Here is a 23569-nt window from a genome sequence, read left to right as displayed (position 1 = left end):
CCTTCAGACGAAAGGTCGCTGGTTTTATTCCCAATCAGGACACATGCCTGGGTTACAGGCCAGGTCCCTGGTTGGGGCCATGTGAGAGACAACCGATCGATATTTCTCTCTCCTTCCTCTCTCCCCCTCCCCCTTCCCTCTAAAAATAAATAAATAAGACAAATAAAATCTTTAAAAAAAAAACAGGCTAAGTGGAAAAAACCAGTACAGATGACCACATATTATATGATTCTATTAATTGAAATCTCCAGAATAGGTAAATTTATAGAAACAGAAAGTAGATTACTGGTTGTCTAGGGCTAGGAATGAGGAGTGGTGACTGCTAATAGGTTTGAGGTTTTTCTTTCTGGGGTGATGCAGATGTACTAAAGTTACATTATGGTGATTGCATAACTCCATAAATATACTACAGCCATTAATTGTATACTTTTAAGTGAGTCAGTTTTATGGTATGAAATTATATCTCAGTAGAACTGTTTTTAAAAATATGCTGAATTTTGAAGTGTAGCAAAAATGTTTTATGTTGGCTGCATGCTGAAATACAGGGTCCAGCAGAAGTAAGGACTGCTTGAGTGTGTTTGGTAAGGTAATAGTATGGTTGTAATAATTTATCATTTTAACTTGAACAGTACACCTAAAGTGTTATATGGTGTGTTTGAGTGTGATATTGTTATGTGACAGAATTACATGCTTCTGATTTTGTAATAAAAAGCATGGACGTTATTTGTGCTGAACCCTGTATTTTGAGTATATTACATTTAATAAAACATAGTTAAATTTACCTGTTTCTTTTTACTTGTTAAAGTGTGGCTATTTAAAATTTTTAAATTACTTTTTTGGTTTCTATTAAATTTCTCTTGGACAGCAAGCACTGTTGTAGAAGCAAGCTCTATAAAGATACAATGTCATGAAGTAATTTGTGCATCTATTTTAGTGCTTTTTCATTGAGTATAAAGAAGACTAGAATTTATTTTATTATTTTAATTCTCAAGACTCTTCTTTTTGAAATTCTGGATTAATGGAAAGTGTTCTTTGGGACTCTTAAGCATAAAGTATAGACTGAACTACTTCCAGATTCAATCTTTATTTGGTATTATGCCAAAATGCATGTTGATTTACACAGTGGCCAAGGGAATATCTTAGCTGTTGAAAACTTTAATCTCTGAACCCCTAAATAAATTGGTTTAATCCTCAAGAAGAAAATTAAATCATATTAATCACAGTAAATTTTTAAATTAAAAAAGAAAACAACACCACCTTGATCCAAAGGTAATTTCTAAGTGGTGGCTAATGCTTTTGATAGAGGTTTAATATGTGTGTAGTAACATAGAGTGGGATTCTGATGTTGGAATTAGAATTAGACACATTTAATAGACACCTGGCTTCTAGACATAATTTTTATAACCAAAACTGGTGACTTCTCTGATCCTTGAATGTTAATTGTCAATGGTGGAGGGTCAGATTAATCTTGTGAATGTCCTGTGTCATGGTGGTTAGAGCCATTTGGACTGTAGCTTTTTCTTTGTTTCCTCTGGAAAAAACTGCAGAGGAGTTGTTTAAGCAGAAGGATTTTAGGCTGGAGTTCCTTAGTAATTTGAAGTCATTAGTAAACAAGTTCACTGAATAGTAGGTAGCTTTAGACTTCCTGGTAGGGAGTTCATTGCCCTTACAACCTCTTGGGTCTGGCAGTTACTTAATAGAGAGTTCATAAGTGGAAAATAGCATACTTCTCTTTTATTCTGGATGTGAAGGAGATAAATTAGCACCAGAGTTAAATTGGAAAAATGCAAAACCCAAAGTTCGAATTTACTTATAGGTTTGGCGAAGGCTACAGCAGTTGTATGTAACCATTTAGAGTAAAATAACACATTTTCCTTTGATCTGTATGCTTTCTTGGTTTATGCCTTTTGAAACATTTTAGTAGTTCATATAAGAAATATATCTATGATTCCTCATACTTGTTCAGTTAAGAGAATGAGAAAATCACATTGTGTTACAATTGACAGTTTAGTTTTCTCCTTAGTTTGTCCCTTGAGGAAGGCATCCCATGCATGTTCTAAAGCCTGTGCTGCCACACAGAAGGGTTTTTTGTTCCTTAGGCAGACATGTTATATCTGCTTACTACTTTCATGGGGCATGCATGTTTGATACTTTTTGCTTTGAGTAGTAGGTTTTCTGAGTCTTAAGAGATTGCTAAGACTGTAATGACTCTGTGGGCCCAGGCTCTTTGGAATTTAAACTGAAAGTGCTCATGGACGAGGCTCTTTTGAACACAAAATATGTAGAAAAATAATTTTTTCCCTTCAAATTTTTCACTATGAATTTTGTACTCAGCAAATCTGTCTGTACCAGCATCTGATCACATATTTGCCCCCTGAAATTTGAACATAAAATGATAAGAACATTGTGACTAGGTCTCTGCTAGTTCACTGTCTTACCATTCTTAAAGTTAACTAGGGAATTTTAGGGCTCCACAAAGGTCACCGGAAAATAAGCCTCATGATTCTTAGCAATAGATTAGCAAGAGCATAGCCTCTTTACATTTTTTGCTATTGTTATTAGAATAATAGGTTTTGAAACCATCAAATTGTATTTTTTAATGCTAAGATTTGTAAGGCTTTATTTTTTTTTAAATTGTGGCAAAATATAGATAACATAGAAGTTAGCATTTTAACTGTTTTTAAGTATGCAGTTCAATGTCATTACATACATTTACTTTGTTGTATGACCATCACCACCAGTCATCTCTGGAACTTTTTCATCTTCCCAGACTGAAACTCTGTATTCATTAAATAACTTCCCGTTCTTCTACCTCCCAGTCCCTGGTAGCCACCCCTTTTACTTTCTGTCTTTATGAACTTGATTACTCTAAATACCTCATTAATGGAATTACACAATTTTTGTCCTTTTGTGTCTGGCTTATTCCACTTAGCATAATCTTTTAAAGATTCATCCATGTGTAGCAAATGTCAGAATTTTTTTCCTTTTTAAGATTGAATGATAGTCCTTCAGGTTGTTTTGTTTTGTTTTTTTTGGTGGTGGGGAGATTTAATTATCTAGCCAGTCCTCCTATATATTAACTATTTCCATACTTCTTTTATTTAACCTCACCCAAAGACAGAAATAAGCATAAAAACATTGACTAATATGATTCAGTGGGTTGGGCATTACCCACAAACTGAAAGGCCTCCAGTTTGATTCTTGGTCGGGGCACATGCCTGGGTTGCAGGTCAGGTCTCTAGTTGGGACATGCAATGGGCAACTGATAGATGTTTTTTGTTTGTTTGTTTGTTTTTTGCACATCGATGTTTCTTTTTCCCTTCTCTGCTCTCAGTAAGTAAATAAATAAATCAGATCTTTAAAAAACATTAATAGACACTATAATTGCATTCCAAAGAATTACTTGTTTAATCTTCTGTGAGCAAGTTAACCTCATATAGCATATTTAAGCTCAATTTTTAAAAAAGGTTTTATTTATTTATTTTCAGAGAATAAAGAAAGGAAAAAGAGAGGGATACAAGTATCAATTGGTTGCCTCTTGCTTGCCCCCAAATGGAGACCCAGCCCGCAACCCAGGCACGTGTCCTGACGGGGGAATTGAGCCGACGATCCTTTGGTTCGCAGGCTGGCACTCAGATCTACTGAGCCACACTAGCCAGGGCTAAGCTCAATTTTAAATGGTTATTTCTGTCAAAATAAGATACCCTTTAAAAACTAGTCTTTGATTATTTCATTTTTTTATGTAAATTATTGGACTTCAGAATAGGAAGAGAAATTGAAATAATTATTTTAATTACTGTAGTTGAATTTATCACCACTTTAGTGACCATGAACACTAAACCCATTTTTCTCGAAATCTTACCTATGTATATAGTAGAACCAGTACCTGTCTAAAGTTTAGATATGCTTAATAATTATAAATGTTGAGAGGTGAAAGCTAGATGGAAACTAGAACTTAAAAAAAATTAATTCCTGAAGTCTATAGATTTTCTACTCAGAAATTCTTAGGAAATAATTTGCTAATTTTTTTATATCAGCAATAAAACCTGATGACAGTAAAAAGAAAAATTACTGCTGGTAGATCATGGTTCTCTGTCTCAACATTTGTCTGTTAAGAGAAAGCTTTTTTCACTCGATTAATTCAATGAATCTTTTTTTTAAAGATTTTATTTGTTTATTTATCTTTAGAGAGAGGGGAAGGGAGGAAGAAAGAGAGGGAGAGAAATATTGATGTGAGAAAGAACTAGCGATCGGTTGCCTCTCAGATGTGCCCCAGTGGGGGACCAAACCCACAACCCAGGCAGGGAATTGAACTGGCGACCTTTTATTTTGTGGGAAAATGCCCAACGAAATGAGCCATACTGGTCAGGGCAATCATCATCTTTTTTAAAAAATCAGCTCTTTTCTTGTTAAAATTCTTTGTAGTTTATAATGATAGAAGAAATCTGTGGGCCAAAACAAAATACTTGAAGTTAAAATATTTGTTCTATAATTTAAAAAATGCACTTTTGCTCTTTAATACTATCAGTGCAGTTTTTCTCAGTAAGTTTACTAAACTTGAAGACTTTAGACAACTTTTCATTAACTTTGGCTCTAGAGAGCTTACTTTGTCATTTATATAGTAGAGTCTTGTAGCGCTTTCCCATTTCTATTGCACAAGTTGAAGAATCATCAGTTAAGCTGACTCATTTTTGAGGAACTTTATCCAGATAAATCAGGTAGAGAGACCCCTTGATTCAGCAGAGCCATATTGACAGAAAGCAGCAGATAATAGCCTATTACATTGAGTGGTTTGGAATCTCTTACCTTTGTCCAAGGAACAGAGAAAAAGAATCACTCACTTTATATTTTACTTCTTAAATCCTCTTGGTGTGTGGAGTGTTAAAATAACATACAGTTTACCATTTTAATAAATTTTTAAGTGTACAGTTCAGTGGCTTTATTGTGCCATCATCACCACCATCCGGGTCCAGAAAGTTTTCATCTTCCATACTGACACTTTGTAATCATGAAACAACTCTCCCTTTTCTTTCCCCAGCTTCCGGCAGCCATCATTCAATTTTCTGTCTCTGTGATTTGGCTACTCTAGTTGCATCATGTAATTATTTGACCTTTTGTGATTGGCTTACTTAAGTTAGCATAATGTCCTCAAGATTCATCCAAGTTGTAGCATGTCAGAATTTCCTTCTACTTTTAAAGGCTGAATAATATTCCACTGTATGTCGATACCACATTTTGTTTATGCATTCATCTGTTGATAGATACTTGGATTTCTTCCACCTTTTGGCTCTTACATTTACTATGAATGTGCTTGCACAGCTGTCTATTCACGTCCCTGTTTTCAGTTCTTTTGGTTATGTACCCAGAAGTGAAATCACTGAATCATATAGTACTTCTAATTTTTTGAGGAATTGCCATACTGTTTCCATTTTATCATTCTGCCATGAATGCACAAGCAATCCAATTTCTTTACATCCTTGCCAATACTTGTTATATTCTTTTTTTTGAGAATAGCCATCCTGTAGGTGTCTCATTGTGGTTTTGGTTTGAGTTTCCCTAACAGTTATGGTGAGCATCTTTTTATGTGCTTTTTGGCTATTTTGTGTATCTTCTTTGGACAAATGTCTCTTCAAGTTCATAGGTGCCCATTTTTGCATTTGGTTGGCCTTTTTTGCAATTGATTTATATTGTCATTTAAAAAAATATCCTTACCCAACGATATGTTTATTGGTCTTAGAGTGAGAGGAAGGGAGAGAAAGAAAGAGAAACAGTGATGTGAGAGAGAAACATCAGTATGTTGCCTCCAGCATGTGTCCCGACCTGGGTTTGACCTAAGATCACACCCACAACCTAGATAATGAGCCCTTACTGGGAATTAAATCCACAAACTTATGGGGTACGGGATGATGCTCCAACCAACTGAACCACCCTGCCAGAGCTGTATCATCACTTTTTAAGGTAAACTTAAAGTGTCTTGAAGTTTTAAAACCAAAAAAATCCATTAAGCTTTTTATGCAAAATAGAAGTTTGACTATTTTCTTCTGAACATGGTATTTTGGTGAGGGAAAAATTGTGATACTAAATTACTACCTTAAATCCCTAGGTTGAGGGTAAAGAAAGCTAGTGTGCTAAGGACTATTTTAATATGATTGGAATACTTTTCATTGATATAAGCTTTACTAAGAATAAGGGTAGCATTACTGTGCATTGCACCTGTCATTTGTTTAAAATTATAAAACAGTTTTGTTCACAAATATTTTGGCCCTGTGATTGACATAACAAAGCACATATTGTAAGAAGGTACCTGGTGTTTTCTTTTTTGTAATGTTTTCCAAAATTGAGTGACATTAGAGTGTTTCAGATTCCAGTTTCCTCTTGAGTATAATTTTCACAAGTTGATCTCTTCATTTTTTTCCTTCTGTGAGTTTTGGAGTTACTCAAAGATTTTTTAAAGTTTTTAAAATTTATTTTTAGAGACGGGAAGGGAGGGAGAAAGAGAAGGAAAGAAACTTTAATGTGTGGTTGCATTTCATGAGACCCCTTCTGGGGACCTGGCCTGCAACCCAGGCATGTGCCCTGTGCTGGTAATTGAACCAGCGACTCTTTGGTTTGCAGGCTGGCACTCAATTCCCTGAGCCACACCAGCCAAGGGCTCAAAGATTTTTCATAAAGTGATATATTACTAATAAAGAAGAACAGGTCACTTAAGGATCCCATGTTTGAATTGCAGCCTAAAATTTAGCATGTTGGGTTTTCAAAAAAGGAAAGCAGTTAAAGAAATAATGTAGGGCTCAACTTTGGCACTATTGACATTTGAGGCCAGATAATTCTTTGTTGTGGGGACTGTCTTGTACATTGTAGGATGTTTAGCAGCATCTCTGGCTGTTATTCACTAGACAGCACTAAGCCTCATTCCCTCTTAGAGTTGTGACAGCCAGAAATGTCCCTTGAGGGGCAAAATTGTCCCCATTGAGAGCTGCTGATGTGTAGGTATTCCAATGATAGGATTAGTGAATGAAAGAGACTAGTGCTTTCAGACCCTGGACTTTGTTAGACATTTAATTTTTTTGGTGTATATTTTAATTGTGCTTTTGCTTTCATCCTAGAATTTTTTGTGAAGATTTTACTTATTTATTTTTAGAGAGAGGGGTAGGGAGGGAGAGAGGGAGAGAAACATCAGTGTGTGGTTGCCTGTTGTGTGCCCCCAACTGGGGACCTGGCCCACAACCCAGGCATGTGCCGTGACTGGGAATCGATCCAGTGACCCTTTGGTTCACATGCCAGCACTCAATCCACTGAGCCACACCAGCCAGGGCTCATCCTAGAATTTTTAAATATATATATTTATTTATTTTTAGAAAGGAGAAGGAGAAAGAGAGAAGGAGAGAAACATCAAATCAGTTGCCTCTTCTGTGCTCCCAGCCAGGGACCTGACCTGTATCCCAGGCATGTACCCTGACCACTAATCTAACAGTTCGCATGATGATGCCCAAGACACTGAGCCATACCAGTTGGGGCTAGATTTTCTTTTCAATCATTTTCCACAAAATTCTAGATAATAGGATCCATGAAGTGGTTTTGTTTTTATAGATATCGGTGATTTTTCAGTCAGAATATTAATATGTGTCAGTTACATTTCTAGTACCTTAGAACAGCCATCATATTTCTTGAATAATTAATAATTGAAGAAAGACTTTGCAGTTCACAACAAAGAAATTTGCGTTTCACTCTCAGATACTGAGTTCAATTAATACCTTCATTTTACTGAGTTTGGTATACTTTCCTAGGCATTAATTTCAATTGTTACACAGTTCAAGTCAATAATTTCTTAGAGGCACATCCATTATATATCTGGCACCATACTAGGCTCTTTGTTTACAAAGGTGACTCCATTGGACTTTCAAATGAGTAGTTACGATACAGAATGAAGGGATTTGAGATAGACATTGTAGTAAACAAGGCTTAGGAACATATAATTAAGAAACCAGTGAATGTTGCAGGGTGAGATGTTGATATCAGGAACAACTACAAAGCAGGAGGTTATTATTAGAGCTAATTCCTTGAAGGCAGGGCAGGCAAGGATGGACAGAAAGGTGCCTTTAACAGGAATAGGTATGGACAAGAGCTCTTGTACATGAGCTATATGGTAGGCAGAGTGCTAAGCATTTTATAGTCATACCTCACCATAGCCCCTCACAAGTGGTAGGTACTATCACCATTTACATATAAGAAAGTTAAAGATTAGAGAGGAAGTAATTTAACAAGGACTTGTCTCTAATAATTTTTTAAAAGGCACCTAATTAGAAACTAGTTTAATGTTCTTGTGTGGATAGATCATTAGTGGATAGGGCAAATGTGTCATGACAAGGGAAAGAGAAGGAGCAGGTAGAAAATTAGTTTGGGGTCATGTTTGTAAAGGCTTCTTTCTTTTGAGGAAGAATGTGGGTTTTGTCCTTTAGGTATGTACTTGAGTGCTGTCAAAATGGATGGAGTGTTGGAGGTGGGTGGAGAGTCATAGACCCCAAGAGTTAGCAGGCAGGACCTTTGAAGGAAGGTCATGAGGTCTGGTAATCCACTAGGAAAGTTAAAGTTTAGAGAAGCAAAATGAGCTGCTTTACTAGACCACACAGCTGAGTATTTCCTTCTTCATTTTTTAATAAAATACAGAGACTTAGTTCAGGTTCCATCAGAAGTGGCAGAGCTGAAAATAGAATTGGAATCACATCTGGCTGTCTACTAAACTCTAGTTTTTGTTATTGTTGTTTTTTTAAATTTCTGGCTCAGGACACTTTTACATTCTTAAATTGTTGTACTTTGGTTTATTTTAGGTAATACCTATTGATATTTGCCATATTAGAAATCAAAACTTTTAATTTGACATTTTTAATTCAACATGATTTTATTTTTTAAATTTTAATAGTTTATTTGAGCAAAAATTGATTTGAATTGGGCAGTGCCAAATCAGAAGTGGTTAGGAGTGCTCTACCAAGAGGAGCTAAGGAAAATACTTTTATAGAGAACAAATGAAAGCAAAGCAAGAAAATTATTTGGTTGGTTAGAGCGTAACTGCTGCCTTATTTGGAAAGTCCTAATAAGCTGTTTGTGATGGACTGTCCTTAGGTTAGATTTTTTTTTTTGAGAGGATTTTTCTTTATCATGTACCATTTATTTTAAAGATTTTATTTATTTACTTATTTTTTAGAGAAGGGGAAGGGAGGTAGAGAAACATCACGTAGGTTGTCTTGCGCCAGTCCCTGGCCTGCCTGAGGCAGCCTACATGGTTCGCAGCCAGTGTTCAGTCCACTGAGCCACACCAGCCAGGACTGATTTCTTAACCTTGAGGCATTTACTGGCTTAGGTTTTGGATTGCCTAGATAGGCTGCTAAGATATTAGAAGCACCTCAGTCTAATGGTTTCCTTGTTTAATTAATTTAAGAATTCTCTCCTTTTGGTCATCCTCTCATACATGAAAAATTAACTAAAATTTGGTGTTAGTACCACTCTTGGTCAGCATCAGTTAAATTCTTGAAGTCTTTGTCTTGTCGCGACACTCATTGGTTATGATGTCAGGTCCGTGGAGGAATTGGTTTGGCTGTTCATCTTGTCATTCATCTTATTTCTGTTTCTCCAAGCTCCATAAGACCATGTGATGTACTGCTGAAAGCTGCAAACACAAACTTAAGACCCTTGAGAGGATTTGGCCCATAGGGAGACAGACTATAGTGATGACTGTCATTTGGATAATACCAAGAGACTGAAGTGTGCTCCTTAGTCAGGGTTCCCTATGAACCCCACCAGTTGGTATCAAATAAATTAAAAAATGTACCTGAAGGAGCATCCACCTGTTTTAACCTGTTCATTAATTTCTTGTGTTTGTTACAATACCAAAGGTGTTGATCCAGGTATAGTAGGAGAAGGTATTTGCTTATGGCCTGGACTTAACTGCTTGTTCAGCTGATAAGTAATCTAAAGCAATTCTGGTACTTGAAACCACCTTGGCAAGAAATTCTAGGGATTTTTGATGTGCAGTTATGGCCTTAGTGGTAGATTTAATGACAGTTGCCAGAGTTAAGGAGCATTATCTGCCTATGCATTAACAGAGAGAAAAAGCAAGAAGTGAAAGGCAAAAGGCATGTAAGTTTCATACTGAGATGAAGATCTTCTTCTGTGATCTTGGCAGAACAGTCCACTTCAAGATGTTACCTGCTTCTGGGGAGGAACCTCCCTAATCAATTTTAATTTTAGATCTCTAGCTGGTATGCTATAACTTTTTAAAAACAAATAATGAGAGGAATGGCATTGTTTTACCTTTTTTGCAGATTTCTTTAATGTCTGATTTTTATGTCTGTCTAGCTATCTAGATTCTCATAACTATTTCTGTATTTAAACTGTGTGTGTGCGGGGAGGAGGGAGGGTGTGTGTGTGTGTGTGTGTGTGTGTGTGTGTGTGTAGAAAATCTGGCCTCACACAGATAGGTAATTGAAAAGGAAGGCCCTCACAGAACCCCTAAAAAAGACCTTGGGGGCCCCGCGTAGATCCTCAGACCACATATAGAGAACTGCTGCACTAAAAAGATAGGACTGTCTTGAAAATTTGAACCTGTAAAAAACTGGAGATAGGTTGTTACCTGGTGTGGATTACATGATTTTTTTTCCCCTTCCTTTGATAGAAGCGCCATGGGCTGTTGGCACATTTTGATTTGCATAAGCCTGATGGAAAATCTGCATTTCTGCATCTTTTCCCTCTTGACTCAAGCTTACATATTGATTATGTAGAGAGAGAAAAATTATTAGCTATCTGATAGGAAGAGAAGAGAGGTTATTGGTAAATTGTCACTTGAGATTATAAATCTATTCTAAACAAATCTGCTTTCTTAACTTTTAATTGCAAAGTTTTCTAGTTGCTTTAATTGCTCCTTTTAAAAAAATCCTCTTATGCCAGGTTTTTTTCTATACTTAACTTGGTTAATCGCTTTTTAATCTTCCAGCTTTAAAAGAAACAACATAGATGCATATTTATGGTAATAAAATGTTTACAAATGATACAGGAATACAGATGTAGGAGTCACTTATTGGATATTACTCTTGTATGTGAACAGATTTTATCCTGAGTTACCTTAAATAGTATACTTAATGCCTTGATATTTTCAGTGTTAAGTCAAATGCTCAATGTAGTTCTATGTTTGGCTGTAGGAATAGGAATAGCTGATTATTTGACACTGTAATTGTGCTTAAGAGAATCCTGGCATCCCATAATCAGTTTGATTATCAAGAATTGTTATGCAACCAGTTGCTTATTCTCATATTTTTTTATTATGGAAATTTTGATCAGATAGACTTCTTAGTAATCCTAATTAAAAATAAACACATACAAGAAATAATTCAGCCTTAATTGTCTTATGTGCTTAGGGGAAAGTAACTAGATTCTTTTAAATTGTACTTCTTTCAGGTTCATTATGATTTAGAACTTTTGGTTAATATTGAAGATGTAATACTGATGTTGCCAGGTAAATTTAAAGTCTACTTTCTTAAAACTATTAGTTGATACACCGTCATCACTGCTTTCAGACAATTTATATTGGAATAGCTTCTGATTAACTATTTTGGCTTTCAGGAAACAACTAATACTATAGATCATACACTTTGAACTGCGTGATTCCTTAGTGAATATGAAAATAAGAATTTTAAAAAATAAAATCGACACATATTCTGGGCACTTGGGGTTTCTGTCAGTTTAATAGGGCTGAAAAGTATTTGGGGGTCTAAATTTGTGCTCCCATGTTGATTTAGGATCTTAAAATCCCTAGTGCCTTTAATGGACTATTTTGGAAATGTACGTTGCAGTTTAGGTTAGTATATCAAAATGTGAACTCAAAAGTTGTATCATTTATTACTTAATAATTCATTTTGAAGCCTTTCCCCCTTTCTGGTTATCACTTTAAATTGTTTAGCAGATAATTCTCCCAGTTACTTTGTTTGGTAGTAGTGTGGTAGCAGGGAATTTACCAAGATTCTGATGGTATTTATAACAAATCTAATTTCTGTGACTATTTTATACTTTAAAATCATTCTTATCATTGATTGATCTCCTTCCTCCATTTTTGTAATATACTTATACAGAACTTTGTTTTTGTTGCCCATTGATCATATCAGAAGCCAGAAGTTCTTCCCTTGCCCATATTTGTTTACTTCTTTACTTGCTTTTCTTAAGGAATTTTGATGTATATAATATTGGTAATGTTGTAACTAAAGTATTTTCCTTAATGGTTATTTTGTTCATTGGAATTAAGTTAGTAAGTCACATAACATTCTATACTGTAGTTATTTGGTGGCCTTGGAAATCTTGTTTGTATTGAATCTTGGAGTACTTAGTATATTTAACAAACATTTTTCTCCTGTGTTAAGAAGATTAATTTTGTTAACCATTAATTTGAATGAAAATATAGTATCCTATTCACTTAGTACTAGTGACACTACTTTTGCTGAATGATCTAGGAAAAAAATTCACGTCATAGATAGGAAAATTGAAACCTCATTGTTTATAGGAGGCCTGGCAATGATGACGTGTTCTATCTGGAGGCTTTTATCTCTAGTATTTTGTCACTCACATATCTCTTTCTGGCTGTCACTGGCATAGGTTTATTTCCCTATGTTCAAACTGTAGAATGCTCCAATAACCTCATGAAGTTGTCATTTTTTGTGGTAGCAGGTGAAAGATAAATGAAAATGCTGTGTTGATAACACCCTGTTTTATTACAGCATTTATTTCTTTATTTTTTTTTAAAAAAAAGCAACAGCAAATTTGTCTCAGATCCTAGGGCTGGATTTATTAATCGGGCTGGCTTAGAGATTGCCTTGATTTTGAGAGCTGTAGTCTTAGCTCAAATGGGAAAAACTCTTGCAACTGCCAAAAACTGTCAGGCCCTTCCTCTAGCTAGCATGCTGATTTAACCTCCCGGAGTTATATGGAGATAAGGCTTTCACAACAGGGAAGGTGCGGGTGTGGGCCAAAATTTCAGGAGAAAAGAATTTCCCCCCCAGAAACCTGTAAAATAGCAGAACCTGTAAATAGCTTTTTATTAATCTATTTGAGAAGGCTGTTAAAGAACTTAAAACATAGCAGCCTTGTACATCCATTACTGAAGAGAATTATGTATTTCTCACTTAGTTCTTAGGCATAAAAAGCTTGTTTAAATACCTCTCTTTTAATTGAACCATGTTGGTCATATTTTGTCCTTGTCTTTCAACTGTCTGTCTGAGGATTGTATTAAATCGAAGAGAGTAATCAGTTCAATTTCATTGACTCTCATCTCCCACATTATTCACAAAGAGCCTAAACTAGTATTATTACACCTTCAAAAATGTTAAAAAATTACCTGGGAAATTATTTTGGATATTTATGTTTTCCTAAAAATTAATTTACCCATGAGGTGTGGTGATAGTAATGGTAATAATAGTAACACAGCACTGGTGCCTCATTTATTGAATGCTGGCATCCTCCAGACTCTAAACCTGTGGGTTATTTCATTTAATTCTTAACCCTATGAGGTAGATACTCTTATTATTTCTATTTTACAGATGTGTAAACTGAGGCTTCAGTAAGAGGTTATTAAATGACTTGTCCAAGAATACATGCTTATGTGTCTGAGCTAAGATTTAAATTGCTCTCTGAATCAAACACCCATATATCTGCTCTTCTGTTGTTAGTACCTTTAAGTGAATTGTGTTTATTAGTCTTATTTTACTTGGAAAAAATTATTCAAATTTTGCACAGAATGAAATACTTGTTTTTAGGTGTCATGTAGTAGTAAAAGATTACTTTTGCCTCCACATTCTCAGGCCACTATTTGCTGTCTTTTGCTCTCTCTGAAGGTACAGTGTGAAATAGATGTGGAGAAGGTAGTGCGTCCTGAACTCTGAGACCTAAAATTTATGCCTTTTAATTATTGCCACTTTTTGATTCTAAGAAGTTTTATATGCTATAGGTGTTTTTTTTTGTTTTTTGTTTTTTGTTTTTGGTCTTTTTACTCAAATTTCTTTTGCACTTTTGCAGCACTGATTCCAGCAGTAGTTCAAGTGATGACTCTCCAGCCCGGTCAGTTCAATCTGCAGCAGTCCCCGCACCCACTGCCCAGTTGCTTTCATCCCTGGAAAAAGATGAGCCCCGTAAAAGTTTTGGGATCAAGGTTCAGAATCTGCCAGTACGCTCTACAGGTAAAAACTGTACCTTCCTCTCTGCTGCTGTTGGGGAATGAGAGATGAGCAACTTGAATTCTATACTTTGTAGTAACAACAAGCTTTATTTTTGTGATCCATTAATACTTAATGCCATGTAAGAAAAAGCAAATGATTTTATAACTAGATAGCATCTAATTTGTGTATATATAAAGATTGCATGTTATTTTATTTGTAGTTATTTTATGCATATATATTATGCACATATGCATACACTTATATACATATATAGTGAATGTATGCATATGCATATACTTACAAAGATTGTATGGTGCATATTATATACAAGAAGGATGGTTTATCTTTGAATAAATATTCTTGCTGGGTTAAATATTTTGATGTTATGGGAAATTTGGTATGATGAAATTATAGAAATATTATTTTCAGTTGGATTTATTATATTGCTCTGGAATTCTGTGTTACGTGAAATAACTTCAGACATAAAATTATGATAAGAAATCTATTTTAAAATATTAAGAATTTAAATGAGGGAAATCATGAATTAAGAGGAAAGTCTAGTGAAAAACTGTCTTTTCTTTACTCCTGATATTTTAAATTGGCAATTGACTATAAATACTCCTGTTCCTACATTAGGAATATTATGTATATAAACAACATGCATATGGTCAAACCAAAAAAGACCAAACTAAGTATTTCTTAGCTAAGTGCATTTCAGTGATTCGTAAATTATTTATTAAAACGGCCTTTAAAATCTGCATACCAGGTTTGTGAATGGAGATATTGGGACATGAATGTTGATCACCTGTTGATTCAGATTACTTGGTAATTTAGGAATGGATGGGGATAAAATTGGCTTGTTCTATGTAATTTTAATTTTTATAATGAAGTAAAATAACACAGGAGGAACACCCCCCTCCCCCCCGCCGATGGTATGACTTGTCTGTAAAAGGCCTCAAAGTTGTTTAGGATGTTGCATGCCACTTCCCACACAGTTTTATCCTTGACATGATGCTTGGAAAGATAGAAGTACAGCTTTCTTCCTAAAGTCTTTAAATTTTTATATGTTTTCATGTATCTAAATTTTTTATTATGAAAGTTTTAAAATAACCAAAAGTAGGAGTAGCAAAATGAACTCCCCTTACACTGTACTCTAGATTTAAAAAAAAAAAAAAATCAATATATCTTCTAACACAGTTTGTTTTAGAATTGTACTGTAATATCCAAAGTGCTTTTTAGAGGTATTTTATTTGAAAACATAGTGTTTTATGTTTTAATGTTAAGAAAAGTTAGGCTAGTGATTTAGTAGTTTATTGATTTGTAACTAAATTAGAAAAATAAACAACTTATTTTTATTTGGGGATTTAGATACAAGCCTTAAAGATGGCCTTTTCCATGAATTTAAGAAATTTGGAAAGGTTACTTCAGTGCAGATTCATGGAGCTTCAGAAGAGAGGTATGGTCTGGTATTCTTTCGGCAGCAAGAGGACCAAGAAAAAGCATTGACTGCATCAAAAGGAAAACTGTTCTTTGGCATGCAGATCGAAGTAACAGCATGGATAGGGCCAGGTAAGATGCAAGGAGGCCAAGTTTTAGTGTAATTTGTGTTCCAGCCTATGAAAGGGCAACATTGTGTCCTGAATGTGGACACTATTCCAGCTTTATTTATTGACATACTTCCAATATCTTCTATTTTAAAGAGTGGTTACATTTACTGTTCAGCTTGATAAACTACATTGTTTTGGTTAGGGACGGTAAAAAAAATTATAGCTTGTATGAGAGAGAAATGCTGATTTTTAACATGAGTCCGTAAGGTAGTTGTCCCTTGTTGAATCCTGCCTTCACAAAAGGGTTAAATTGAGAGGAGGAGATATGACAACAAATTATCCTGAATTAAATTTGAAAATAAACTGCTTGGTTTATGGATTTGGGGGACTAGTTAGACCAGTTTTATTTTTTTTATGCTCAACACAAATTAGATCTGTTATTCTAGCTTCCGTAACCTTAAAGATAGTGACAAAGAAGCAGGACTAAGCCTTCTGAGTGTGACCCATTGAGAATTTGAAGGGGACATTTTATTAGCTTGAACCTACGGCAGGAAGCCTTCTCGGGCATGGCTGGGGTCAGTGTTTCTCCTATTTAGAATCACCAGCAGTGCTTGTTTAAAATGCAGACTCTTTTACCCCACCTAGCTTACTGGTTCAAAATTTGCATACTCAAGTTTGGGAGCCGCTAATTTAATGCAACTTGTGAGTAAATTTGTAGAGGATAGAAGAGAAATGTTAAAATTAAGTAGTCCCATTATGTAACTGAGACAATTAAACTTTAAGACTTTGAGTAGAATTTATAAGGTTAGCTTATTTTCTTGGAATATTCATTTTATTTTACAATTAAGAGGGAAAAATAGAAATTTCCCTGATAAGAATGTGTAAATGTTATTTGTGTATTAAAGTAGGTACAGAGCCCTGACTGCTGTGGCTCACTCAATTGGCTGGGCATCTTCCTGCAGAGTGAAAGATTACCAGTCAGGGTGCATGCCTGGGTTGCAGACCCAGTCCTGGTTGGGGTACGTGCAAGAGGCAACCCATCCATGTTTCATGCATAGATGTTTCCCTCTCTTTTACCCTTCCTCCCCGTCTCTCTATCTTAAAAAAAAAAAAAGGCAGGGGGCATAGAGGTGTTAGAGTAAGTACTGCAAAATGTGCATAATTTTGTGATTAAACACAGGAATTCAAAAGAATGTTATCTTTTCAAAGGAATTATAGTTTATATCTTCATGTTTCCACATCTCTGCCGGGTTTGAGATGTGCTACCCTAAGTTATACTGGACTAAGAGCAGTTCTTATTTAACAGATTTGGAATTATATTTATGATGTCATATATTCTGAGGAACCGATTTGAGAAATATTTAGAATATCACAATCTATATAAGTTTTTAGAGCCATATATTACTAAGTAGTGAGGATCTAATTTAGGGGCACTGTCAATAGTTGACCCTCTATTTGGAGATCAAGATCTCCAAGTGGTGGGGCTAGCTCAAGATTTTTACTGTAATAAAGCATTTTACCTCAAACCTAGGATTTAATTGGGTTTTAATCTCCTAATAGTGAAGATTTTAAGAAGTTTGGTTGATTCAAGCATAGGAAAGCTAAAGGTAACTTTTTAAGATGGGACATGAAACACCTGTTGAATGGGATGTTTGAAAGCAATTGAATTTGAATATAGAGACTTGGTTAGAATTATGCTGTTGGATGGTATGTCATAAATGTTTTGAATTGAAATGTATGGAGCTGATTGCTTCTTTAGGTCAAGGACCCCTTAGAATTAAAAACATCCAAATACAAGAAACCCAATTCTGCAGATAGACCCCCTGATGGCATCTAAGATTGTGCTTTCTAATTCCTGTGCACAGCATTAGAATTCCCTAAACATGAAATTACAGGATAGAAGATTTTATTCATGACATGTAAGAATTAAGATTTTAAATTGGTGATGGACATTAAAGTTCCTAAGCTATTTTGGTGGAAATGAAGCCATTACAGATTTTAATGGTTGTAAATCATGCTTTATTATGCTGGTTTTACCTTTTGGAGTATAAACCTCAAGATGTGTTTCAATTATTTTTTTCTTTTTAATTTTTTCTCCCTTTTAAAATGACATATTCCTAAATGTGTGCCCTCTATTAGATAGTTTCAAGAAGACCTAGTCAAGCTTGAAATGATCCCCTTTGATATCATGATGGAAATGGAGAGACAGGTGTGTGTATGAGCCTCCGGCAGTTTCTGGGTCCCCCTAACTCTGTGAAAGTATGTGCTCTTTGATGACACTGGTAAGGTTAAGTTGAGCTACTATTACAGCTGTCAGACTGGAATCAGGAGTGAGATGTATTTTGGCTGAGTTCACTCAACAACTCAGAAGTTGTACCTTTTTAACGCCAATGTTGTTGATATCATCAGTAAGGTTCAGTAACTGACTGAAACAGTTTGTTTCAGTCAAGCTGATTAATATTAACTTTTTGGATGGCTGTGTTTTACTTTGAAAAGGGGAACATAAAGGCTGCATCATAAACCTTAAGAGTTATTTAGTCTTTTTCTCATTGTCATTGGGGTCTGTGCAACACCAAAACAAGATGTTTCATAAGTGTTGCTTCAGTTATTTTTTAAACAATTATTGCTCTTGTACTTTAAAATTGCTACATTTAGCCCTGGCTGGTGTGGCTCAGTGGATTGAGCGCCAAACTGTGAATTGAAAGGTCGCCAGTTGGATTCCCAGTCAGGGCACGTGCCTGGGTTGTGAGCCAGGTCCCTGGTTGGGGGTGTGTGAGAGACAACTGCTCCATGTTTCTCTCACACAATGATGTTTCTCTCCCTCTCTGTCTCCCTCCCTTCCCCTCTCTCTAAAAATAAATAAATAAAATCTTTAAAGAAATAAAAATTGCTGCATTTAGACAGGAGTTGGGTTATGTTGATTTGTATGACAAATGTAAAATCTAAGTATTTTATAAAATGTTGAAAGCAAATTAAATAATGAAGCGGGACTGTTTTCAGCTAGGTGTCATGTATAGTTTTATACTGCACATTGAGAGCCTGCTACCTAATTTTGGAACCTAAAATTAGGCTAAAATGATTACCATTTTTGCTGGGGTTTAAAATCTGTGTTGCTGATTATTTTTAAAACAAATCAATTTAGCAGGTTGAAATTTGGTCCACTTTTCTATTTTAAAGATCAAATTGTGACTTTCCCTTACTTTTTGGGATAAGTTTGTTAGCCTTTGTATTCCTCTTCTGCTTTAGAGTTAACACAAAGCATCTTATTTCGGAAGGTATGTATAATTTTTCACATTGTATGAGTATGCAAGCCACGTTTCAGAGAGATACTTTCTTAAATGTAGATTTCCCCTGTGATCTGTAAATACACATCAAAACACTCTCTTCTCTCTTTATTCTGTCCCCATCCCACTTACAGAAACAGAAAGTGAAAATGAATTTCGCCCTTTGGATGAAAGGATAGATGAATTTCACCCCAAAGCAACAAGAACCCTTTTTATTGGCAACCTTGAAAAAACCACTACTTACCATGACCTTCGCAACATCTTCCAGCGCTTTGGTGAAATTGTGGTATGTCAGTTTTTACAATAAAAATAGTTTTAGGTCTTTGTTATAAGACAAAGCATAGTACAGATTATATTTGGAAATATGACATTTAGATGATGTGTAATGAATGTTTTTCTAATTTGCCCTATGTGTTTTTAACTCCTGGTCTAGCAAAACCCATTGAAGAGTATTTAATGTGTGTTGTAAAAATATGTATTTATCTTTGTTTACATATATATTTTTCTCTCCATTTTTCCTGTTTCAATGCCATCTCTAGTCCTGTGGATTGAAAGGGAAATCTGGAAGAGAAAACATGTTTGTAAGAAAGAAGCAGTAGATTAATGTATGATTATTGTATTACCACAGTGCTCATCAGAAAGTACCTTGGGGATTACTGGAATGTGGATGTCATGCTGGAAGCTTAGTTCTATTTTGAAATTTTACTTAGAATCACTTTTTATATTATGTAAGTCATACTTAGAATTAGGAGTAGAAAGGATTTTTCTGTTCCCTATGATGCAACACTTGAGGCAGTTTATAGTGATAATAGTTTGGTCATAGCTTTGTACCCTGGGGATATACTATTTTGTGTTTGAAAAAATAGGGAAATTACTTCTTACTTTTTTAGACTTTCTTTATATAAATAACAGTAAATCGCTCTAATATATTTGTACTTTGGAGAGTTTAAAAATGTTTTGGGTAGGAATAGCTGTTGTTAATCATTCAGATGTGTATATGTCTTTTTGTCTATCCCTCTATCTTACATATCAGCGATTATCAACCTTTTTCACCTTACGGCACACATAAACTAATTACTAAAATCCCATGGCATGTCAAAAACTATGTTTTTTGCCAGTATGACAAAAAATAGGTGTAATAGGTATTATTTTGATTCATTCACAACAGATGGCTATTGTTGTGTTGGCTTTGTTTTTTCTTAAAATTTGACAGTCTAAGGGAAAAGAGGTCAGTGCCCCTGACTAAATAGTCAGGTATTGCATGTTTAAAAAAAAAATTCTTGCTGCACACTGAAAATTGCTGTTACATACTAATGCTTTAAGCAAAGATCCTTATTTTTTTTTAATGACATAATCTAGTCTTATTAATAAAACATTATTTGTGTATCATGACTGACCTTACCTTGCCTTATAGGAACTAGGGGCAAGAGATAGAAGTGGTTGGCAGAAAGTAAAAACAAAGAGAAGATATATTTAGAGAAATAAGCCAGCAAAACATTCATTCATCTTTCTTTTTTTTCCAATTATTTTGATTTTTTTAAAGTTCTACTTTTTTATGAGCATAATATATTCTCTAATTGTAGCTCTACTGCTTGCCTAGATGACTTGGAGTTCACATTCCTATTTGGATTTAAGCTTTTTCTGTCTTTGGAAAGTGATCTATTAATTTTTAAAAGTTTTATTGACTTTATTGGGTGATACTAGGTAACAGAATTATACAGGTTTTAGGTGCACAATTCCACAACACATCATCGGTACTTTGTATTGTGTGTTCATCACCCCAAGTCTCCTTCCCTCTCTATTTTATTAACTAATGTTCTATTTGGCATTCATTAGTCCATGAATTTGTAAAACTTTCGATATGCTTTCATTCAGATGTAGCTGCTACTTTAAATTTTGGAGGAGTATAAAAAGTTGTATTTAGGCACATAGGTAGACATTTTCATCACCAGGGTTGCTAAAAATAGAATAATTATTGTGTTTGAGAACTACGTTTCTGAATAAGGTGGACACATCAGTATTCTGTTTGGAAACAATAATCTTATTGTGTTTGCAGTTGCTCATGGTTGTCACTAATTTAATGAAACACAGAGTTTGGGAAAATGGTCTGCTGCTTTTTGATAACAGATTATGCTATAGGCAGAAAGAACCTAGTTAGTGAGTCTATGCAGCAGTATTCTTTGGAGACTTGTTTCTCTTCAGTAGGGTTATCCTGGGTTATTGCATTCTACATAATAGTGAAAATCAAAATGAATGTTTATTTACCATTACTTGTAAGAATTTTTAGCATAAATTACTGCTTTTTTAAAGGGCCCATGAAATGGCTTTTAAATGCATTACTCATTTTGCTGTTTCAGGTTTTGATTATTGGCTTATGACTCTTAAGGTGGTGTTTAGATAATCAATACTCTGCAGTAAACGGCCCAGGTGGTTATTGTTTAAGCACAAGAGTCTGGTTTCTCTGGACCATTTTCCTGTGTAAGCTAGGCTGTTTATTTTTTTTTAATCACCACTTCTAACTAGGCAGGACCAAGTGTCAGATGTGACTACAGGTTTTGAACATTCCAAAGAGATGGTGGTGTTCCTGTATAGAGTTTTCCTTTAATCCAGCGATGGTGTTCTGCTGCATTTTCACAAAGTAGTTTAGGTACTTATATATCCATTCATACTGGGTATGAGAGATTATTACCATATTTGAGACTTCTAATTTAGGGTTGCATATTTTAAGTAACTTTTTTGAAAATATGATTTCTTTATCATTCTTACTCTTCTCATGTATTTTAAATATCCTGTCCCTGGTAAGGTGTTTAGATACTGCAGAAGGGAATTATTTTTTAGGTTTTCATTAAATAGGCTGCCTTTTCTTTATTATCATAAATTTCTCAAAACAGGTATTATGGATTTTAAATTCCATATTTTGAGTTGCAGTGCAGTTGCTCTGCTGCAGAGAGCTGCACACGAGAAGGATTTCATGGTTAGTAATTACAAATGCTGTATTGTATAGTTTTTTAGACCATTTAATTTACAGTTTCATTAGGATGTACAGTTTTAACTAAGAAGATAATTTGGAGGAATGTGACTTGAAAAATATATACCTCATAGGGACATGGTTTATTCTGATTTATTTTCTTGTTGAAAATAAACTTCTGATTATTTTCTTGTATCACTAAGTGGTATCCATTGGCCTTTTCAGGATATTGACATAAAGAAAGCAAATGGAGTTCCTCAGTATGCATTCTTGCAATACTGTGATATTGCCAGCGTTTGTAAGGCTATTAAAAAGATGGATGGGGAATACCTAGGAAACAATCGCCTCAAGGTAAAGAAATTTGCATAAGTTATTGTACTGTTAAAATTTTTAAGATTTGGAGTTTTTTGCATATGTCTGATTACTTAAAATTTCAGTAATACAGTTAGATAACCCATAAAGGATGTCCGCTTCTGCATCCTCATACTTGTTATGCTATGAATTAAGACTTACTTATCCAGGCAGGATTACTTTTTTTGCAAAGTTTTACTTGATTTAACCAAATGGTTCTCACTTGAAATGTTGGATTGACAGGGTTACTACAGAAGATATGTTTTCTCAGAATTCTATAGTTGAATAATTGGTGACTTTACTAATAAAAATTTCATCTCATATTCAGCTGGGGTTTGGAAAGAGCATGCCTACAAACTGTGTGTGGTTAGATGGGCTTTCTGCAAATGTGTCGGATCAATATTTAACACGACATTTCTGCCGATATGGGCCTGTGATAAAGGTAGGTGGCAAGTTTTGGTGTGTAGTTAAAGCTACTTCTGATTGCCTTTTCTTGGTATTCCGTCCTTTCAGTCCCAATTTCTAGTGCCAACTTTTTCTTTCCTTTAATAACTCATACATTAAAATTCTCTTCTCTAAAATTTGGCCTAGAAGGATATTTGCATCTCATCGATATTGTTAGCATATGATGTGAATATTTTGAAGAACTATTGTGAACCAGCCAAGATGATTAATTTTGAAACTAATATGCATAATACTGTTAAATAGAATGTTTCTTAGAGATTTTTATAATTCTATCTCATGTTAAAATTAGATAGTCTAATTATGTAAGTGTTCATGTTCACACTAATATATAATTAGCCTCGAGTTTTTAAAAATGATGATTTCTTTAAAGGGACATTTACACAACAGAATATTCACCTAATCAGTGTTTACGTAACACACCCATAAACATAACAGGAAAAGGGTCTCTGGGCCCCATTCCATTATGTAAATTAAAGATAAAGTTTTAACTTTTTGAAAACAGATTTATACTGTGGTGGACCTGTTGCATAATTTTGATATTTCTTCAAATGTAGTTTTTGTTGTCTGGAGAAACACGCATGTTAAAACTGCTACTGTAAATAAAAATCCAACAGTTTTAAGACAGTAGTGCTACTTACGACCAAGAGTCACTAAAATTTTTTGTTGATTCAGTACTTACATTTTTTTCTCTCTGACAAATGTATTACCTTATTGGAGCTAAAACGAGAAGAATGCCTACTTAAATATAGCCCGTCCTCAAAT

At 34.7% G+C, this 23569-nt stretch overlaps 1 protein-coding gene across 2 annotated transcripts in view; it reads left to right on the top strand.

Moving 5' to 3' along the window:
- SPEN (spen family transcriptional repressor) overlaps nucleotides 1-23569 on the top strand; it is a 77576-nt gene that overhangs the window by 37835 nt on the left and 16172 nt on the right. For both annotated transcript variants that reach the window (XM_054579695.1, XM_054579694.1), the window contains 5 exons: nucleotides 14053-14213; nucleotides 15561-15761; nucleotides 19158-19309; nucleotides 22217-22342; nucleotides 22671-22784. In XM_054579695.1, the coding sequence (XP_054435670.1) occupies nucleotides 14053-14213; nucleotides 15561-15761; nucleotides 19158-19309; nucleotides 22217-22342; nucleotides 22671-22784 (754 nt within the window). The remainder of the gene's footprint in view (nucleotides 1-14052; nucleotides 14214-15560; nucleotides 15762-19157; nucleotides 19310-22216; nucleotides 22343-22670; nucleotides 22785-23569) is intronic.

This window comes from Pteronotus mesoamericanus, unplaced genomic scaffold (genome assembly GCF_021234165.1).
Source record: "Pteronotus mesoamericanus isolate MK-2021 breed Mesoamerican mustached bat unplaced genomic scaffold, CSHL_Meso_final contig_557, whole genome shotgun sequence".
Classification (NCBI taxonomy): domain Eukaryota; kingdom Metazoa; phylum Chordata; class Mammalia; order Chiroptera; family Mormoopidae; genus Pteronotus; species Pteronotus mesoamericanus.
The sequence above is the reverse complement of the archived record's forward strand: the minus strand, read 5'-3'. Positions and strand labels throughout refer to the sequence as shown.